General features: G+C 42.5%; 1 protein-coding gene across 4 annotated transcripts in view; it reads left to right on the forward strand.

Annotated features, from left to right (window-relative positions):
* The window catches only part of LOC124133730 (cholecystokinin receptor type A-like), a 97,011-nt gene extending 89,850 nt beyond the window's left edge, over positions 1-7,161 (forward strand). For all 4 annotated transcript variants that reach the window (XM_046498233.2, XM_046498232.2, XM_046498234.2 and 1 more), the window contains exons 3-4: positions 3,634-4,017; positions 6,525-7,161. In XM_046498233.2, coding sequence (XP_046354189.1) covers positions 3,634-4,017; positions 6,525-7,066 — 926 coding nt within the window. In that variant the 3' untranslated portion in view covers positions 7,067-7,161. The remainder of the gene's footprint in view (positions 1-3,633; positions 4,018-6,524) is intronic.
* Positions 7,162-22,658: the final 15,497 nt, after the last annotated feature.

Below are 22,658 nucleotides of genomic sequence, written 5' to 3' on the forward strand. Positions count from 1 at the left end.
CACAGGCAGCTTGGTCAGTGTACTCCCCAGGGAGGTGAGAATGAAAATAGTGTGCGCACTGGTCCATTGACCGGGCTAATAATAATGCAGTGCTTCGGAGTATTATTTACAGATTAAAATATGAATTGCAGCACAGAGGGTTTGGGTTATCCTGGCACATCATCAGCTCAGGGCCTTTGCCCCACACATCCCAGACAGCGAATGGGACTTCTCCCAGGAAGCGCTGCCTTGTCAAACCCACTCCGAACTTTTCGGAGAATGTGAAGACTCCCCAACACTTCAGTCTTCTTGCATTACCCAGAGTGTCAGAAGGGCCGTATTCCCGGCAGCGAACCCGGCCGGGTACTCTCCCAATGTCAGTCAACAGATTGGGAGGTACCAAACCTAAAGCACCGAGAACAATGGGGAGTCGGACATCTAAATACTTGGGATGCAAGCGTGACATTGCGAAAACGAGGTCCGCATATTTGTCATGCCTTTCCGGAATCTTGTCAATCACTTTAGTGTCAAGAGGGACAGAAAAGTCAATGATGTAAATGATTTCACTGAATTTATCAAAAAGAACAAGACAAGATCAACCTATTCAAAAGAAATAAAGTTTTCATTGTCCATTACACCCTCTACGTCGTACCATGGATGGACCTGTGTCAAAACCCCTAGCAAGTAATACTTGTAATAAAGATATCGAACCACTCCATCATGTCACTAAAGATACTGTGTTTGTGCCAAAGCTTGGCATCCACCGACAATGTGTTGATCATCCTAATTGAATTCATTGCATAATCTACATTTCATATTTACATTTTGATGCATAATCACACATTGACGGTTTCTTCTTCTTCTTCTTCTTCTTCCTGCACAAGGAGCGGTCGGGTAGCCTTGTGGTTAAAGCGGTGCCCGTCACGCCGAAGACACGGGTTCGATTCCCGACATGGGTACAATGGGTGAAGCCCATTTCTGGTGTCCCCCGCCGTGATATTGCTGGAATATTGCTTAAAGCGGCGTAAAACCATACTCACTCACTCACTCACTTTCTGCACAAAAACCCAAATTCCGGCGAGTGCATTATGGACTGTTTATCATAACTTATGCGTCGAATGTTCCCTGTAATGGATATAATGGGCATACGCTCATAGTGAAGTGATGAAGGATGGGTGTAGTGGCACGCACAAGGGTCCAACTGAGGACGACACCGTAATGTCAGTACAGAATATGTACATGGCGGTATAAGTGGCACTTACTACAGCCATTAATTACACACTTGGTACACTCCCAGTACCTCATTGGCTTCAGTACCGTAGACAGAACCCAGACACCAGTACTGCTGGGTGTAGACTTTATGGCCTCTCAGCACGTAACGAGAGTCTACCTGGAGGATGCACGACTCAAGAAGGAACAGTCTGTAGGGAATGTCTGCGTTTAATAAATCCCCCAATACATCAGAACGTATAGTTGTCTGAATGTTACATGAATGCCATGGCATTATTTACACGTATGTCCTTAAAATTATTATGGCACGGTGATCTTTGTTTCGGATCATTGTGATGAAGAAAACCGAACATGCATTAATCAGAGAGGTGTTATGTAGTTGTCCTTGTCTCTATATGTGTAAGACTGCCTTGTGCATTATCAACATCAGGAAAGAGTACACATGACAAACATTTGAGTACTGAATACAACTTACTGTTTCGGGATGTGAAACTGTAAATGACAAGAAACAATGGAAATGTTATTGTTCGATATATCAGATTTGCGGATTTAGATGCTTTGTACCCTTGAATTAACCTATATTGTTTATAGAGTCCTTGGAAGAATCCAACAAAGTCGAAGCAAGTATATGAAATATACATTTTCTGGTTATGACAATAAATTAAGTAGTTCATGTTCATTTCATTACTATGGAACCAAATTCAATTCTGTCAAAACATATGATTTTCTTCTGTGTACACCGCTATCCCACACGACAAAACTTCAGGAAAAACTTCATTCATTGATCCATTGGGCATGTGTAACTCAACGAAGTGACCACTGATATAGTTGCGGTTCTGGACAATTTGTCATCAATGAAAGCAAATGTCGTCTGATGTTAAATGAGAAAACAATATGCCAAATGCTGGACGTTCTCAAAGATAGCATGTTTTGGGGGTACATATAGGCAGGAAGTGGTTCCCGCATGAGAACCAAATATTATTGTGCTCTAAATCTTCTTCTTGATGGTCTGTTTCTTGGTAGAAATTTCTGCTCGGATTTGCAATATCAAAACACGGGAATTTGGCTAAGAAGTTTAACTTCAGCTTCTGGTATATCGATGGTCTGATATCTTTCAAGAAAAAAAAAGACCAACGAAACAGCAGCATCTGTTTCATAATTTGTTATGTGCATAATATTCAGACTGACTGAAAGTTATTCACAAGGCTGTATGATAAGAGGGATGGCTTCAACCATTCAGTAGCCAACTTTTTATTTATTTTGGGCAATATTCCAGCAGCTCCAGTTTTTTATGTCTACATTTCACAACATTTATTGTACAAACAAGCATGCTCTTACCATGAAACTCCTGCACAAATGTTTGATCATGGTTAGCATTCAATCCGCATTGAACGCCCTAGTTAGGCTTTCAAAAAGTGTGATTGTAGACATGTGGGGGACATTTCCAAAGTTGACTAAAAGGTTGTCCGATGCAAATCTCTGTGTTGGTATTGCCGTGTTTGTTCAGATAAACAATTGCCTCGCCTTTGCATGTGTTTGTGACGGGTGCCACGAGTGGAGCAGGATAGGCTCACGTTTTCGCGAGCACCTGGTATTATCACTGTTTTATAGTAATTAATGAACACATGTTTATGATAAAGTCGGGATCGTACAATGGAAATTCTTATGATTATGGAAGTAGTTTCGTGGATTTTATTCATGATTATGGAGCGTTTTGTCTATTTTACTTGAGATGACCTTCGACGTTATTCCCGGACAGAACAGGTTCACATGACGCGAAAAACAGCTGAAATTATGATCGGCTTGTACATTGTGTGATCTGGTTTATTGTGTGCTTTACATCGAAGGTGTGGATTGTTGTTAATGCTATCGATCACTTGTTTTCCATGCCCAGACGCTATCAATCACTGCCCGCTGTGATATAACTGGTGCACTGGAGCGGAACATGGTATCATTCGCTTATTGTATGATCTCAACACTTGCCTGTGTTTGTTATGTCTGTTTTTAGCATGAGGCAAGAACTACAGATACAGTCTTTATTATCACTAAGGGCAAAGAGACGAAAGAAGTATTTACAAATCTCAAATTCATTTTTATATCCTTTTAATTTTCCTAAACAATATGATACTTGTCAGTCTGGTAATATGGTATGAAACCGAACGTCACCATATACGAAACCTACAGCGTTCCTTGTGGCGCCTTGTGGGTGTGTGTGTGCCCACTGAGATGTGATGCCAAAGCTCATCAATGCCACTCAACTCTACTGACTACAAACACATTAATGCCGAGCGCCAGGCAGGTTAACAAGTGCCATCTTTTAACGTCTTTTGGTATGACGCGATGGGGCGCGAACCGCCGACCTTCCACTCACCAGGCCTGGATTTAAATATCCCATTATTCTAATATGCTTTTTACTTTTTGCAGCGGTGTCAGTCGGCGTGAGCTGCTTTACCCTGGTGGCAATCTCCCTGGAACGTTTCTACGCTATATGTCAACCATTACGTTCCCGACGCTGGCAAACGCTCTCCCATTCTTACAAGGTCATATGCGGCATCTGGGTGGTCGTGTTTATTCTGATGGTCCCCATTGCCTGCTACAACAAAGTCACCCCCCTCGTCAGCGGAAGTCTCGCCTGTAGGGAGATATGGGATAACTCACTGGCGGAGAAGTTGTACACAGGACTGCTGGACGTTGTGTTGTTACTGATGCCGCTTATCATAATGGCGACCTCGTATGGCAGAGTTGCCTACGAGCTGGGCAAGGACTTGAACTCCCACGGTCCACCAACTCCTGTTTCAGGTAAACCAGGTAAGTCATTCCTTTCTTTAGTTAGAGAGTTTGTTTGTTTGTTTGTTGTTTAACGCCGCAATATTCCAGCTATATGACGGAGGTCTGTAAATAATCAAGTCTTGACCAGACAATCCAGTGACTGACATCATGAGCATCGATCGTTGCTCATGACTTCAATCATTGGATTCTACTATTTACAGGCCACCGAGGGGCGGTCGGGTAGCCTAGTGGTTAAAGCGTTAGCTCGTCACGCCGAAGACCCGGGTTCGATTCTCGACATGGGTACAATGTGTGAAGCCCATTTCTGGTGTCCCCCGCCGTGATATTGCTGTAATATTGCTAAAAGCGGCGTAAAACCATACTCACTCACTCACTACAGGCCACCGTGAATATTGCTGACTGCGATTTTAAACAAACACTTAATATCGATACATCTTGCTAACAAACGAATAGGTATACAAGAAATGTAACTAATTAACAATACATATACTACTAAAAACATGTTAAGGACCACCCGATTCTTCGAAATTAGTATATGCCATAGTCACGCCATAGTCACGCCATAGTCACGCCATAGTCACACCATAGTCACACCATAGCCATGCCATAGTCACACCATAGTCACACCATAGCCATGCCATAGTCACGCCATAGTCACGCCATAGTCACACCATAGTCACACCATAGTCACGCCATAGTCACGCCATAGTCACACCATAGCCATGCCATAGTCACACCATAGTCACACCATAGCCATGCCATAGTCACGCCATAGTCACGCCATAGTCACACCATAGTCACACCATAGCCATGCCATAGTCACACCATAGTCACGCCATACTCACGCCATAGTCACGCCATAGTCACGCCATAGTCACGCCATAGTCACACCATAGCCATGCCATAGTCACGCCATAGTCACGCCATAGTCACGCCATACTCACGCCATAGTCACACCATAGCCATGCCATAGTCACGCCATAGTCACGCCATAGTCACACCATAGTCATTGCCATAGTCACGCCATACTCACGCCATAGTCATGCCATAGTCATGCCATAGTCACACCATAGTCACGCCATAGTCATGCCATAGTCACGCCATACTCACGCCATAGCCATGCCATAGTCACGCCATACTCACGCCATAGTCATGCCATAGTCACACCATAGTCATTGCCATAGTCACGCCATAGTCACGCCATAGTCACGCCATAGTCACGCCATAGTCACACCATAGTCATTGCCATAGTCACGCCATAGTCACGCCATACTCACGCCATAGTCACGCCATAGTCACGCCATACTCACACCATAGCCATGCCATAGTCACGCCATAGTCACGCCATAGTCACACCATAGTCACACCATAGCCATGCCATAGTCACACCATAGTCACGCCATACTCACGCCATAGTCACGCCATAGTCACGCCATAGTCACGCCATAGTCACACCATAGCCATGCCATAGTCACGCCATAGTCACGCCATAGTCACGCCATACTCACGCCATAGTCACACCATAGCCATGCCATAGTCACGCCATAGTCACACCATAGTCACGCCATAGTCATGCCATAGTCACGCCATACTCACGCCATAGCCATGCCATAGTCACGCCATACTCACGCCATAGTCATGCCATAGTCACACCATAGTCATTGCCATAGTCACGCCATAGTCACGCCATAGTCACGCCATAGTCACGCCATAGTCACACCATAGTCATTGCCATAGTCACGCCATAGTCACGCCATACTCACGCCATAGTCACGCCATAGTCACGCCATACTCACGCCATAGTCACGCCATACTCACGCCATAGTCATGCCATAGTCACGCCATAGTCACGCCATACTCACGCCATACTCACGCCATAGTCATGCCATAGTCACACCATAGTCATTGCCATAGTCACGCCATACTCACGCCATAGTCACGCCATACTCACGCCATACTCACGCCATAGTCACGCCATAGTCACACCATAGCCATTGCCATAGTCACGCCATAGTCACGCCATACTCACGCCATAGTCATGCCATAGTCACGCCATACTTACGCCATACTCACGCCATAGTCATGCCATAGTCACGCCATACTCACGCCATAGTCATGCCATAGTCACGCCATAGTCACGCCATAGTCACGCCATAGTCACGCCATAGTCACACCATAGTCATTGCCATAGTCACGCCATAGTCACGCCATACTCACGCCATAGTCATGCCATAGTCACGCCATACTCACGCCATAGTCACGCCATACTCACGCCATAGTCATGCCATAGTCACGCCATAGTCACGCCATAGTCACGCCATAGTCATGCCATAGTCACGCTTTAGTCACGCCATAGTCACGCCATACTATTGCAAGAATCAGGTGGTCCTTAACTTCCATGGAAATATCACATTATCTTTTTTCATCTCATAGTAAATGCATTTGTTTTATGGGTTTGTTGGCGTAAAGGACAATAAAAGATTGTCATTGTATGTCCCTAAAGGTAACTGACGATTCCATTTCAGAGGGGGAGTCACTGGAACCAGTTCGATACGTAGTGAAGGACCCTCATTCCACAACATCCAGCGGTCCATCCCCCATTGTCCTTCGCCGTACCGAACCACGCGGCCCAGGGGAGATAACTCACCCACTTCTCCTCCAAACCAACTTCCGGCAGGCGAACTACCATAAGATCCTGATGAACAAGAAAAGAGTGATGAAGATGTTGTGCGTTGTGGTCCTGGAGTACTTCATCTGCTGGACACCACTGTTTCTCGTGAACACGTGGACGGTCATGGATTATCTCAGTGCGAGACGTAGCGTGAGCCTCACTGTCAAGTCCACCATATTCTTGTTGGCGTATTTGTCGTCCTGCATTCACCCAATCACTTACTGTTTCATGAACAAGCGGTTCCGTCAGGGATTTGTATCAGTGTTTAGTTGTTGTGGATCTAAAGACTCTGTGCGACTACTGAGTGAGACGTCGAACGGGAAACATAATTCAAAACGTCTTGCGCATGTCACCGACACAACAAACTTAAAGTTCTCATGGCGGCGACAGGTGTAGAATGGTAGCCATTGGTTTGGAGGAAACAAAGAAATATATGTGTTCTGTGGATTTGTTGTTGTAATAAATGTTTGTATCGCCATACTTAGGATAAATGTGGAAAAACTTGTTATGTTTTTGCTCAAGAAAGTTCGTAACACAGATAACTCGTATCATGTTTTTGTAATGTTCGGTTGATATGGAGCGCCTGTTGTCGTAAGTCTGGAAAGTCTTGCGACTCAGTTATTTTTGTAGACCCCAAAACAAACAAAAAACGTAAGAAGGCATTTTGTATTGACATCCACACATACATCCCATTGGTCAAAATGTGATCAAAAGTGTGGAGCTTGCGGACTTCTTTTTACAAACTGAGCAAAATAACATGTCTTTGCGATAATACGTCTTATGTTCATTGATACGATTCCATTTTCTGATTCCGAAAACCCTTAAAAAGTCGCCCAAACCTCTTAAAGCCACTATTTATTTCTGAATTAATTCTGCCGAATGCAAATGTTTCTGGTCACCACAAACATGCGGTGATTACAGTAATCTAATAGTTAAACAGCAATACAGTAGACTACAATGGGTTAAACAGCCATACAGTAGACTACAATGGGTTAAACAGCAATACAGTAGACTACAATGGGTTAAACAGCAAAACAGTAGACTTCAATGGGTTAAACAGCAATACAGTAGACTACAATGGGTTAAACAGCAATACAGTTGACTACAATTGGTTAAACAGCAATACAGTAGACTTCAATGGGTTAACAGCAATACAGTAGACTTCAATGGGTTAACAGCAATACAGTAGACTACAATGGGTCAAACAGCAATACAGTAGACTACAATGGGTTAAACAGCAATACAGAAGACTACAATGGGTTAAACAGCAATACAGTAGACTACAATGGGTTAAACAGTAATATAGTGGACTACAATGGGTTAAACAGCAATATGGTAGACTACAATGGGTTAAACAGCAATACAGTAGACTACAATGGGTTAAATAGCAATACAGTAGACTACAATGGGTTAAACAGGAACACAGTAGACTACAATGGGTTAAATAGCAATACAGTTGACTACAATGGGTTAAACAGCAATACAGTAGACTACAATGGGTTAAACAGCAATACAGTAGACTACAATGGGTTAGACAACAAACAGCAAAAGGTTAAACAACAAGAAAATAGACAGCAGGTTAAACGACGAGACACAGCACACATGGCGTGATAACAGTTATCTAACAGGTAAAACAGTAAGGCAGCTGGCCACAATAGGTGGACAGGAAGACAAAAGACTGAAATGGTTTAGGTACCAAGTACAACATTGTCCAACGTGTATCTCAAAACGCTAGGAAACATTCAACAGAGCGAGCAAAACAACAGATGAAAGGTAACCGTTACATTGTATACTCCCGCGAGTGCCAGAACAGAGCACTGTGCACTTGTGGTGCAGGATTTTGGTAAAATGTAATTAAAAAATCCAGCAACTGATTTTATCCACTACATCAGTATCTCCATGTGGCACGCGTTAACGATGAGGTCTGGAATCAATACATAACATGGAACCTCAGCGTACATGTAGGTACTTTTCCCAGCATCAACCTCCCCAGTACAATGTGAGTGAGTGTAGACGGGGGAATGTTTTCTCTCACAAGGTCCAGATATATGACGACAGCTTGTACACCAATCTAACCTGGACGAGATAAACCAGTTTAAGCACAGACCACGCAGTCAGGGCATGATTGAACACCATTGTCGGGCCATGCAGATCCGACGAAAACCCTCCTTGGGATTATCCAACAGGGGCTATCCAGTATAACCAGGGACATATATAACCTTCCTTTAATGGTAAACATGGGATACTGGCGATTATTCAGCTCCATGTAGTTGGATATTTGTTTGCAATACTGTTTTCAGGCAGCGGCCTCAGGCAACAAACACACACTTACTTTTTTGTGCAAAGTATGCGAGTGGTAAGTGCTTCCGGTAGAGAAGGACATGCTACCCCTTTTCGCGACCACCATAAGACATCACTGATTTTCAGCGGTCCATTAATAAACTTTTCACCTCTATGTCCCCTTTCACGCCCACTGGAATTTGTACCGGCGGATAATCTTCTCTAGCGTTGATGTTTTATATTCTAGACCTCGTGTTACTTGTGAATTTGATTCAAATAGGATTTGAAATATATGGCGGTTAGAACAATTCACAAACATCCTTTCTCGGAAATTAACCTCCCTGGAGGCTGGCCTTGTTTGTTCTTGTAATGATATAAAAATATGCACATGTCACTTAACGCTGCACTCCATTAGACGTGAAGCTATTTGCCTCGATATTTCTTCCTGCAAAACTACTTGAAATGAGGCTCATGGGTTGTCAATATAAACATACGAACATCGGACCTAGCTCATTTACAAGTCCCGAACCTCGTATTCCAATTGAAAAAGTACAAGTAATAATGGAAAGAAAATAAATGATGATTTCATGTTTGAACCGCAAAGAACTGCACATCCATCTATGTCTTGTTTCTTAATAACATAAGAGTAATTGGCAGCTCGTCAATAAGAATCTCCGCTAACATAAAACACAGCCATACCTTCTCAAAATTAAAATACATCCCTACACAAGGAAGATAAAAGAAGGTTTTGTGAAAAGGATTAACAAAATAAACAGACATTCCCTTAGGTGCTGCACGAGAAAAGTGTTAATGATCATGATGCACATGCGCAAAAATCCCTTCATCTTTAGAATGATACAGATCTTGGGGCCCTAAATAAGTTTAAACAATTGTGTGTTTTAGTACATGTTGACGTGGGTAAACGAAACTGCAGCACATATTTGCTTCTGGTTTTGTTGGGTTTTCTTTCTTTTTTCTAATATCACACCATTCTATATATCATGTGTAGCTCATGTCGACACGTCCTCAAATTATATCATGCGGGTTCGAGTCCCGCTGGTGACACGTTTCCGGCAAAATTTGAAATCATTCAATTTAGTGTCAAAATTAAGAACTTGTTCTGTTGATTTCAAGAGTACATAATTCACAACCAACAGGGGGCAGTGGGGTAGCCGAGTGGTTAAAGCGTTCGCTCGTCACGCCGAAGACCCGGGTTCGAGTACACACATGAGAACAATGTGTGAAGCCCATTTCTGGTGTCCCCCGCCGTGATATTGCTGGAATATCGCTAAAAGCGGCGTATAATCATACTCACTCACTCAAAACCAACTGTCCATTCGTTAACAATGGATCGTTTAAATAATAGCTCGAATCACCTCACAGATGTATGTAATGTAATATCAAATTAGATTACCTTATCATTATACTGGACGTGTACGTGTGGTTATAGACGGCCTGAACAGAGATTGTATGAGGTGAGGTGAAATGGGGTTTAACGTCGCGTCCAAGATTATTGCACTTATATAGCGACGTGCATGTACGTGTGTGTGTTTGTGTGGCTGCTTGTACTAGTCCGGACTGATGCCGATTTATAGTGCTAACTCAGTGAGATACCATGCCTCAGTTTAACATGAATACCCCACTCAGACACAGTATACTGACTCCGAGCCGACCAGTCCTTGCTTTAGCCCCTTAAAGCCGAACGCCGGACAGGGTAACAACAAGTACCATCTCTTAACGTCTTTTGGTATGACGCGGTCGGGGATCGAACCCCAGACCTTCCGCTCTCCGGGCGGACGATCTACCACTAGACCACGGAGGCGGTCAGAAATTGTATGAATAAGATATGACACCGCCTTTATATGTCATATGAATCGGTTTCACAATTTTCATCCATGTTGGGAATAGAACCCGCCTTCGAGCTTCCATCACTTAAGGGGCGGTGGGGTAGCCAAGTAGTTAAAGCGTTCTCTCGTCACGCCGAAAACCCTGGTTCGATTACCCTCATTGGAACAATGTGTGGTTGGTTGGTTTGTTTGTTGTTTAACGCCGCACTCAGCAATATTCCAGCTACATGACAGCGGTCTGTAAAATAATCGAGTCTGGATCAGACAATCCAGTGATCGATATCATGAGCGTCGATCCAAGCAATTCAGATCGATGACATGTATCAACCAAGTCAACGAGCCTGACCACCCGATCCCGTTAGTCGCCTCTTATGACAAGCATAGGCGCCTATCACGGCAAGCATGGGTTGCTGAAGACCTATTCTACCCCGGAATCTTCATGGGTGCCTTCCTTTAATGATAAACATGGGATACTGGCGATTATTCAGCTCCATGTAGTTGGATATTTCTTTGCAATACTTACTTCCGGCAGCGGCCTCACACACCTACTTTTTTGTGAGTATGTGAGTGGTAAGTGCTTCCGGTAGAGAAGGACATGCTACCCCTTTTCGCGACCACCATAAGACATCACTGATTTTCAGAGGTCCATTAATAAACTTGTCACCTCTATGTCCCCTTTCACGCCCACTGGAATTTGTACCGGCGGATAATCTTCTCAAGCGTTGACGTTTTATATTCTCGACCTCGTGTTACTTGTGAATTTGATTCAAATAGGATTTGAAATATATGGCGGTTAGAACAATTCACAAACATCCTTTCTCGGAAATTAACCTCCCTGGAGGCTGGCCTTGTCTGTTCGAGTAATGATATAAAAATATGCACATGTCACTTAAAGCTTCACTTCATTAGACGTGAAGCTATTTGCCTCGATATTTCTTCCTGCAAAACTACTTGAAATGAGGCTCATGGGTTGTCAATATAAACATACAAACATCGGACTTGGCTCATTTACAAGTCCCGAACCTCGTATTTCAATTGAAAAAAGTACAAGAAATAATGGAAAGAAAATAAATGATGATTTCATTTTTGAACTGCAAAGAACTGCACATCTATCTATGTCTTGTTTCTTAATAACATAAGAGTAATTGGCAGTTCGTCAATAAGAATCTCCGCTAACATAAAACACATCCATAGCTTCTCAATATTAAAATACATCCCCTCTTAAAGATGATAAAAGAAGGTTTTGTGAAAAGGATTAAAACATAAACAGACATTCTCTTAGGTGCTCCACGAGAAATGTGTTAATGATCATGATGCACATGCGCAAAGTTCCCTTCATCTTTAGAATGATATAGATCTTGGGGCCCTAAATAAGTATTAAACAATTGTGTGTTTTAGTACATGTTGACGTGGGTAAACGAAACTGCAGCGCATATTTGCTTCTGGTTTTGTTGGGGGTTTTTCTTTTTTCTAATATCACACCATTCTATATATCATGTGTAGCTCATGTCGACATGTCCTCAAATTATATCATGCGGGTTCGAGTCCCGCTGGTGACACGTTTCCTGCAAAATTTGAAATCATTCAACTTAGTGTCAAAACTAAGAAATTGTTCTTTTGATTTCAAGAGTACATAATTCACAACCAACTGGGGGCAGTGGGGTAGCCGAGTGGTTAAAGCGTTCGCTCGTCACGCCGAAGGCCCGGGTTCGAGTACACACATGAGAACAATGTGTGAAGCCCATTTCTGGTGTCCCCCGCCGTGATATTGCTGGATTATCGCTAAAAGCGGCGTATAATCATACTCACTCACTCAAAACCAACTGTCCATTCGATAACAATGGATCGTTTAAATAATAGCTCGAATCACCTCACAGATGTATGTAATGTTATATCAAATTAGATTACCATATCATTATACTGGACGTGTACGTGTGGTTATAGACGGCCTGAACAGAGATTGTATGAGGTGAGGTGAAATGGGGTTTAACGTCGCGTCCAAGATTATTGCACTTATATAGCGACGTGCATGTACGTGTGTGTGTTTGTGTGGCTGCTTGTACTAGTCCGGACTGATGCCGATTTATAGTGCTAACTCAGTGAGATACCATGCCGCAGTTTAACATGAATACCCCACTCAGACACAGTATACTGACTCCGAGCCGACCAGTCCTTGCTTTAGCCCCTTAAAGCCGGACGCCGGACAGGGTAACAACAAGTACCATCTCTTAACATCTTTTGGTATGACGCGGTCGGGGATCGAACCCTAGACCTTCCGCTCTCCGGGCGGACGCTCTACCACTAGACCACGGAGGCGGTCAGAAATTGTATGAATAAGATATGACACCGCCTTTATATGTCATATGAATCGGTTTCACAATTTTCATCCATGTTGGGAATAGAACCCGCCTCCGAGCTTCCATCACTTAAGGGGCTGTGGGGAGGGAAGTAGTTAAAGCGTTCTCTCGTCAAGCCGAAAACCCTGGTTCGATTACCCTTATTGGAACAATGCGTGTTTGGTTGGTTTGTTTGTTGTTTAACGCCGCACTCAGCAAAATTCCAGCTACATAACGGCGGTCTGTAAAATAATCGAGTATGGATCAGACAATCCAGTGATCGATATCATGAGCATCGATCCACGCAATTGGGATCGATGACATGTATCAACCAAGTCAACGAGCCAGACCATCCGATCCCGTTAGTCGCCTCTTACGACAAGCATAGTCGCCTTTCACGGCAAGCATGGGTTGCTGAAGACCTATTCTATCCCGGATAAAGCGGCGTAAAACCATATTTACTTACTACATCACTTTAACCATGAGCTACACCTCCGCCTAAGTCGTCATGATGTTTACCCATGAAGACAAATGTGTTCTTGTCTAAACGTTTAAAACATTTAAATATTTAACACTTGATGAAGAAAACATGTTGACAGATAAATACACAACGTTCTAGGAGCGACTTGATTACAAACACGTGTCATTGTTTAGAAGGCAGGAACACGGAGAAAAGAGGAGGGTCGTTGATAGTTTTACAAGTTTCAGTAAGAGTGATGTATGGCAACACTTACACTACATAACATATATAGCACGAGGAGCCCGACGGGTGAGAGCGGCAGTTGCATGAGAACTACATGCATATTACCACATGCCAGTGTGTTGATTCGAGATAGACCATGCTGTACGATGAGTTAATAGTGCCAGCACAGATAGAGCTGTACATAACAAGAAGGTGTTTTATATTAGTCTAGCTACGTTTCAACAAGGTCTGTGCAAAAAGAGGTTCATCTAAACACAAGAAAATGTGTTTACGAGTTATCTGTTAAGAAGAACATACTATGAGTTGTAGCAGTATCTCGAGGGGTACATGTGGTTTTATGCGTCCCGCGTTAGGTTTTATACCACGAGCCGGTGTGATACTACTACAATGAATTTATTTTACCGACATGTTTTTGTATGACATTGTAAAGGAATTAAAACCAAATCAAAATTGATAGAATACAGATGTTCGATTGAGCTGAGGTTAACTTGTGCTATGTCATTGACTCGGAAAAAGCGTGCGGCTTTTTGCTTCGAGGCGATGCATAAGGGATTTATCTCATAAATCCACGTGCAGCTTGTCTTGTTCGTGGCGGGATATAAGGGATTCATTCTTACCTTGAGAAATTTATTTCCCTCCAAGGCGGGATACGTGGTATTTTATCAAGATCAAATGAACCAATCAGATCTCATCATTCTGACATGAAGGTATAATAGAGGTGATCGTTGATTTGTGAAAAAGAACCGATGTTGGACTCCGCAGAGGCGAGGCGATTCCTGTTCACTGGCAAACAATTACGACTATGTTTTCTCAAACACATCCCTAGGTTCTCAAGCTACCTACCTTTGGATTTTGACAAAACGTTATTTTTGGAAATTTGAAATAATTTGAACATTATTAATACAGTGGGAATTGCCTTTGCGTGGTGTACATGTAGCATGTTCTCTGTTGCTGATATACGCTTGGGGAACATGCTGGCGGGAATTGTAGTAATATAGAGCCTTATAAGGATATATATGTTCTCCTGTTTCTTTTGTTTTTCTCTTCAAAGGTTTTCAATATTAACATAAACTTTTTTGCAGGTTTCGTTGTCGAACACATCATTACACAAATAACTGGTTGAGCCTTTAAGTATTATACCACTTCACACCATACTATTATATGCAGCAGCAGCTGTTGTCGACTAGTTTTACACGTACTAAATTATACGATGCTGGGCACATTGTTTCATAAAACAAATGAAACCAGTGTGTGTCAAAACAGAAAAAAGTTCCGTTAAGTCCAAGTGTACATGAATTAAAATGTTATATCAAGATAAGGTAAGCATGTATAATTGACAACCAACTGCACATTGCCCTTATACACAAAACCTGCGGGCCATTGGTAACATTCGTCATCTTGTCACCACCGAAGCAGCCCACACATTCTAGAACATCAATATGGGATTATTGTAACAGTTTGCTCTCCGGCTCAGTCAAAAGGTACAAATGGTGCAGAACACCGCGGCACAATTTGTCACCAGAATATGACGAAGCGTAGGCGCACAACAGCTTCATTGCCTGCCGTTCCAAGTTCCTGTGTCTTGAATACAAATGTCTCCATAAAACCAGCCCTGATTCCCTATGTTCTTGACTCCATATACGCTCAAGTTTCTCTCAGTTCAAACTCAAAACATTCGTCCATTGAACATTCTGTTACTTCGCCAAGAACTTAGCCTATGTATAGTTAAGGCTGTAATGGCAGAACAAGGTCAGTCTATGTATAGTAAAGGCTGTAATGGCAGAACAAGGTCAGTCTATGTATAGTAAAGGCTGTAATGGCAGAACAAGGTCAGTCTATGTATAGTAAAGGCTGTAATGGCAGAACAAGGTCAGTCTATGTATAGTAAAGGCTGTAATGGCAGAACAAGGTCAGTCTATGTATAGTAAAGGCTGTACTGGTAGGACAAGGTCAGCCTATGTAAAGTAAAGGCTGTAATGACAGAACAAGGTCAGTCTATGTATAGTAAAGGCTGTAATGGCAGAACAAGGTCAGCCTATGTATAGTAAAGGCTGTAATGGCAGAACAAGGTCAGTCTATGTATAGTAAAGGCTGTAATGGCAGAACAAGGTCAGTCTATGTATAGTAAAGGCTGTAATGGCAGAACAAGGTCAGCCTATGTATAGTAAAGGCTGTAATGGCAGAACAAGGTCAGTCTATGTATAGTAAAGGCTGTAATGGCAGAACAAGGTCAGTCTATGTATAGTAAAGGCTGTAATGGCAGAACAAGGTCAGTCTATGTATCGTAAAGGCTGTAATGGCAGAACAAGGTCAGTCTATGTATAGTTAAGGCTGTAATGGCAGAACAAGGTCAGTCTATGTATAGTAAAGGCTGTAATGGCAGAACAAGGTTAGCCTATGTATAGTAAAGGCTGTAATGGCAGAACAAGGTCAGCCTATGTATAGTAAAGGCTGTAATGGAAGAACAAGGTCAGCCTATGTATAGTAAAGGCTGTACTGGTAGAACAAGGTCAGTCTATGTATAGTAAAGGCTGTAATGGCAGAACAAGGTCAGTCTATGTATAGTAAAGGCCGTAAGGCAGAACAAGGTCAGCCTATGTATGGTAAAGGCTGTAATGACAGAACAAGGTCAGTCTATGTATAGTAAAGGCTGTAATGGCAGAACAAGGTCAGCCTATGTATAGTAAAGGCTGTAATGGCAGAACAAGGTCAGCCTATGTATAGTAAAGGCTGTAATGGCAGAACAAGGTCAGCCTATGTATAGTAAAGGCTGTAATGGCAGAACAAGGTCAGTCTATGTATAGTAAAGGCTGTAATGGCAGAACAAGGTCAGTCTATGTATAGTAAAGGCTGTAATGGCAGAACAAGGTCAGTCTATGTATAGTAAAGGCTGTAATGGCAGAACAAGGTCAGTCTATGTATAGTAAAGGCTGTAATGGCAGAACAAGGTCAGCCTATGTATAGTAAAGGCTGTAATGACAGAACAAGGTCAGTCTATGTAAAGTAAAGGCTGTAATGACAGAACAAGGTCAGTCTATGTATAGTAAAGGCTGTAATGGCAGAACAAGGTCAGCCTATGTATAGTAAAGGCTGTAATGGCAGAACAAGGTCAGCCTATGCATAGTAAAGGCTGTAATGGCAGAACAAGGTCAGCCTATGTATAGTAAAGGCTGTAATGGCAGAACAAGGTCAGTCTATGTATAGTAAAGGCTGTAATGGCAGAACAAGGTCAGCCTATGCATAGTAAAGGCTGTAATGGCAGAACAAGGTCAGCCTATGTATAGTAAAGGCTGTAATGGCAGAACAAGGTCAGTCTATGTATAGTAAAGGCTGTAATGGAAGAACAAGGTCAGTCTATGTATAGTAAAGGCTGTAATGGAAGAACAAGGTCAGCCTATGTATAGTAAAGGCTGTACTGGTAGAACAAGGTCAGTCTATGTATAGTAAAGGCTGTAATTTGCAGAACAAGGTCAGCCTATGTATAGTAAAGGCTCTAATGGCAGAACAAGGTCAGTCTATGTATAGTAAAGGCTGTAATGGCAGAACAAGGTCAGCCTATGTATAGTAAAGGCTGTAATGGCAGAACAAGGTCAGCCTATGTATAGTAAAGGCTGTAATGGCAGAACAAGGTCAGCCTATGTATAGTAAAGGCTGTAATGGCAGAACAAGGTCAGCCTATGTATAGTAAAGGCTGTAATGGCAGAACAAGGTCAGCCTATGTATAGTAAAGGCTGTAATGGCAGAACAAGGTCAGTCTATGTATAGTAAAGGCTGTAATGGCAGAACAAGGTCAGTCTATGTATAGTAAAGGCTGTAATGGCAGAACAAGGTCAGTCTATGTATAGTAAAGGCTGTAATGGCAGAACAAGGTCAGTCTATGTATAGTAAAGGCTGTAATGGCAGAACAAGGTCAGCCTATGTATAGTAAAGGCTGTAATGGCAGAACAAGGTCAGTCTATGTATAGTAAAGGCTGTAATGGCAGAACAAGGTCAGTCTATGTATAGTAAAGGCTGTAATGGCAGAACAAGGTCAGCCTATGTATAGTAAAGGCTGTAATGACAGAACAAGGTCAGTCTATGCATAGTAAAGGCTGTAATGGCAGAACAAGGTCAGTCTATGTATAGTAAAGGCTGTAATGGCAGAACAAGGTCAGTCTATGTATAGTAAAGGCTGTAATGGCAGAACAAGGTCAGCCTATGTATAGTAAAGGCTGTAATGGCAGAACAAGGTCAGTCTATGTATAGTAAAGGCTGTAATGGCAGAACAAGGTCAGTCTATGTATAGTAAAGGCTGTAATGACAGAACAAGGTCAGTCTATGTATAGTAAAGGCTGTAATGACAGAACAAGGTCAGCCTATGTATAGTTAAGGCTGTAATGGCAGAACAAGGTCAATCTATGTATAGTAAAGGCTGTAATGGCAGAACAAGGTCAGTCTATGTATAGTAAAGGCTGTAATGGCAGAACAAGGTCAGTCTATGTATAGTAAAGGCTGTAATGACAGAACAAGGTCAGCCTATGTATAGTAAAGGCTGTAATGGCAGAACAAGGTCAGTCTATGTATAGTAAAGGCTGTAATGGCAGAACAAGGTCAGTCTATGTATAGTAAAGGCTGTAATGACAGAACAAGGTCAGTCTATGTATAGTAAAGGCTGTAATGACAGAACAAGGTCAGCCTATGTATAGTTAAGGCTGTAATGGCAGAACAAGGTCAGCCTATGTATAGTAAAGGCTGTAATGGCAGAACAAGGTCAGCCTATGTATGGTAAAGGCTGTAATGGCAGATCAAGGTCAGTCTATGTAAAGTAAAGGCTGTAATGACAGAACAAGGTCAGTCTATGTATAGTAAAGGCTGTAATGGCAGAACAAGGTCAGTCTATGTATAGTAAAGGCTGTAATGGCAGAACAAGGTCAGTCTATGTATAGTAAAGGCTGTAATGGCAGAACAAGGTCAGTCTATGTATAGTAAAGGCTGTAATGGCAGAACAAGGTCAGTCTATGTATAGTAAAGGCTGTAATGGCAGATCAAGGTCAGTCTATGTATAGTAAAGGCTGCAATGGCAGAACAAGGTCAGCCTATGTATAGTAAAGGCTGTAATGGCAGAACAAGGTCAGCCTATGTATAGTAAAGGCTGTAATGGCAGAACAAGGTCAGTCTATGTAAAGTAAAGGCTGTAATGACAGAACAAGGTCAGTCTATGTATAGTAAAGGCTGTAATGGCAGAACAAGGTCAGCCTATGTATAGTAAAGGCTGTAATGGCAGAACAAGGTCAGCCTATGTATAGTAAAGGCTGTAATGGCAGAACAAGGTCAGTCTATGTATAGTAAAGGCTGTAATGGCAGAACAAGGTCAGCCTATGTATAGTAAAGGCTGTAATGGCAGAACAAGTTAGCCTATGTTTAGTAAATCTCACGTATTTTACAGTCAATTATGACGTGGATCATTTGTGACGTCGGCACAAAGTTATGACGAACTGGAAGCGGCTTTGATCTAGCCGCCGGCCACTTTAGGGTTCGCAACGTAGTTCAAACGGAAAACAAGTAAGTGTTGCTTTTTCGTTCATCTAATCTGGATTCCATAACAGCATTAACAAAAAGTAGTATGCATATACTGTCAGATGAGTCGTCTGGCAGCGTCTGTCGACAACGTAGGTGAAGAGTGTTGATCATGGCTCCAACCACGATGACAGTTACTTCGCTGAAGGGACTCTTCCTGCAAATTTCCAACCTACGGACCACTTTTTGCCGAACAGCTACAATTCGGAGAATACTTTAATTCAACATAAACCTAACAATGACTAACTACACATTAAGGATGAAGCCAATGCGTCAAAAGAATTGTGGATAGCACAAATATGCAAATGAATGTCGAAAAGAAGACAGGGTATTCAAAAGTTTAAATACAAATATACTCAACAACAAAAGTTCCTGTGACACCAATATTTTAGTGTATTTTTCAAACAAGTAAAGTTTGGTTTTCAATATTGTAGTACATGTATGGAATCAAGTCACTTAAACGCAACTGCTACAGAAAAGCATGCATTCCATGCACTTTTATGCAAGCCCCATGCATTTCACTTCCAAAAATGGGTATAAAAACATGTGCGTTAACGGAATTCCATATGCATTGTTTAGCATCGTGCTGACAACAACCACTCTGAAAAACAACAAAATTACGCAATTATTCATCATTACGGAATGCCACGCCTGTCCGAAAATGAGCGTCTGCGAGCCATTGGTATGCTTGAATCAGGATCGAGTCTACGTGATGTTACAAGACAATTTAACGTCCACAGAAACACCATTTGGTGTTTATGGCAACGTTGGCAACAGACGAATGCAGATAGAGACCATCCTCGGAGTGGCAGGCCACGCGTAACCAATAATCGACAAGACAACTGGATTCGAACAACACACTTACGAAATCGCAATCAGCAAGGAACAGTGACTGCAAGAAGCATCCCTGGTCTTCGACGAATATCTTCACAAACCGTACGTTGTCGCCTCAGATGTGCAGGGATTGTCGCCAGAAGACCCGCCAGACGACCCATTTTGACAGGAAACCAAAGTCAAGCACGTCTACAGTGGTGCAGACAGCGTCTACGCTGGACGGCCATGCGGTTGGGACAAGTTCTATTCACTGACGAGTCTCGTTTTCACCTCAGCCACAGCAATGGACAGATTCGAGTGTACCGACGTCGAGGTGAACGTTACGTCAATCATTGTGTCATGGAAGAAGATCGGTTCGGGGGCGGCAGCCTTATGGTATGGGGTGGGATTACACCATAACAGAGGACCCGTTTGGCAGTGGTAGAGGGAAATCTCAATGGACAGCGCTACCGCGACGAGATCATCGGCCCTGTTGTTCTACCGTTTTTGCGTCATCATGGCCCAGGCATTACCTTTCAACATGACAACGCCCGGCCTCATATTTGTCGACTTGTTCAGGATTCTCTTCAACAAAACAACGCGAATGTCATCCCCTGGCCGGCTCGCTCCCCTGGTTTCTCACCAATCGAGCACATGTGGGATGAGATGGATCGGTGCCTTCGACGTCAACCACGTGTTCCACAGACACTCGATGAACTTCGAAACATGCTCCAGCAGATATGGACAGATATCCCACAGGACTTTGTGCGACGCCTGGTCCATTCCATGATTCGAAGATGTGTTGTTTGCATCGCAACCAGAGGTGGACACACACGCTATTGATTTGTAAATTGACATTTTGGCATGTTCATGGTTGTTGTTTTTTATGAAATCACGCATTTTCTGAAGTCAGTATGGTAAATTAAACCATTTGAACACTGAGTCTTTTATCTGTTGCAGCCGAAATTGTTTCAGATTTGGTGAAAAACATATCTTTGCAGTAAATCTTATTCAATGTCACAGAAACTTTTGTTGTTCAGTATAGTTTTTAAATGGTATAACAGTTAAACACCATTGTGTCAAACGTACGCTTGTCTCCAAGAAAAAGTTTGGTCCTTGTGTATTCCTTTTTTATTAATCATTTTCGGTTGTGTCGCACCTCTGATAAGTATTTACGCAGGTCCCTTCAAATTCGACACAACAGTGACATCAAATTACATTATAAAGGATGAATCAAATTCAACTTAACTACTGCGGACAGCCAGATATTCAAAGGGATGCCCAAAGGACGACAGGGAATTCAAACGTTTAAATACAGTTAGTTTTAAAATGTTATTAAATATTTCGCCAGTGCGTTTGGGAAGGTTTCGGGAAGATTTCATTAAACTGAAAAAAACATTGTCCAAAGAATAGCTGTTTAATGTTATGTCACAGCGAGACGTTTGAGAGGGGAAAGTAGAACATGAATGAATGTGGCTCTCAGCGCCATACTCCAGTTCAAAAAGGCATCCGGAAGGACTCTCATTAGTTGGGTGCAGAGCGTAACATTTAGAATATGATTAGTACGCCTCAGTAATAGAACCGTCCTTGAAATGAATATCCACAACAAGAAACGACATTGCTAAGTCACTTGAGAGACGTGGTCTGGTAATGTCATATTGTTGACGGAATGTGGATGAAACGTTTGAATTGCTAATTAAGGTTGTCTTTTTGAGTCAAAGCCAGACTCAAATGATGGCATCCGAGATGTTTTCATATAAAGTTGGGAAAATCTATACATCTGATTAATATTTTTAAAGACATGCTGGGTTTCGTAGAAGTTCGGGGGCGTTAGGATCCAATGTGATACAATGTGCGAACCCTGTAAAGATCCGGGCTAGAATCGTAATGCTGTAGAAAAAAACTACTACCCATGCAACTACTTGTACTAACTATTATATCAAAACACACCAATCTATCCAAACGTAGAGATACAATATTTTCCAACGAAAATACCATATTTCCAATGGAAGCTCGTAAAGTGGATTTTTCACCGGCGGGAGCGAGCGGGCGGGGGACAGTATTCTAGGCATTTAATCTCTTAACGCTGATGTTAGGGGGTAATACATCAAAGAGAAACAATCGGGAGGTTATATCCCATAAGTGCATGTGTGTAATTATAAAAAAAAGTCGCTGAAACATATTGAAATGGATCATTTGACATCAGTGATGACATCATGAAATTATCAAAAGGGTTGGAATTAAACTCGGGTGGACCGCCTATGTGGTCTAGTGTTTGAGCGTCCGTTCGCTCACTGACCGCGTCATACCAAAAGACGTTAAAATATAATATAATAGTACATGTTACCCTGCTTGACGCTCGGCGTTAAGTGGCAACAACTGGCCGAGTCAGTAAACTCCCCCCCCCCCCCCCCCCCAACAACTGCAAGGGTAAAACCTGACCTATGCACACG

This window comes from Haliotis rufescens, unplaced genomic scaffold (assembly GCF_023055435.1).
Source record: "Haliotis rufescens isolate VD_foot unplaced genomic scaffold, xgHalRufe1.0.p SCAF_7, whole genome shotgun sequence".
In the NCBI taxonomy this organism is placed as follows: domain Eukaryota; kingdom Metazoa; phylum Mollusca; class Gastropoda; order Lepetellida; family Haliotidae; genus Haliotis; species Haliotis rufescens.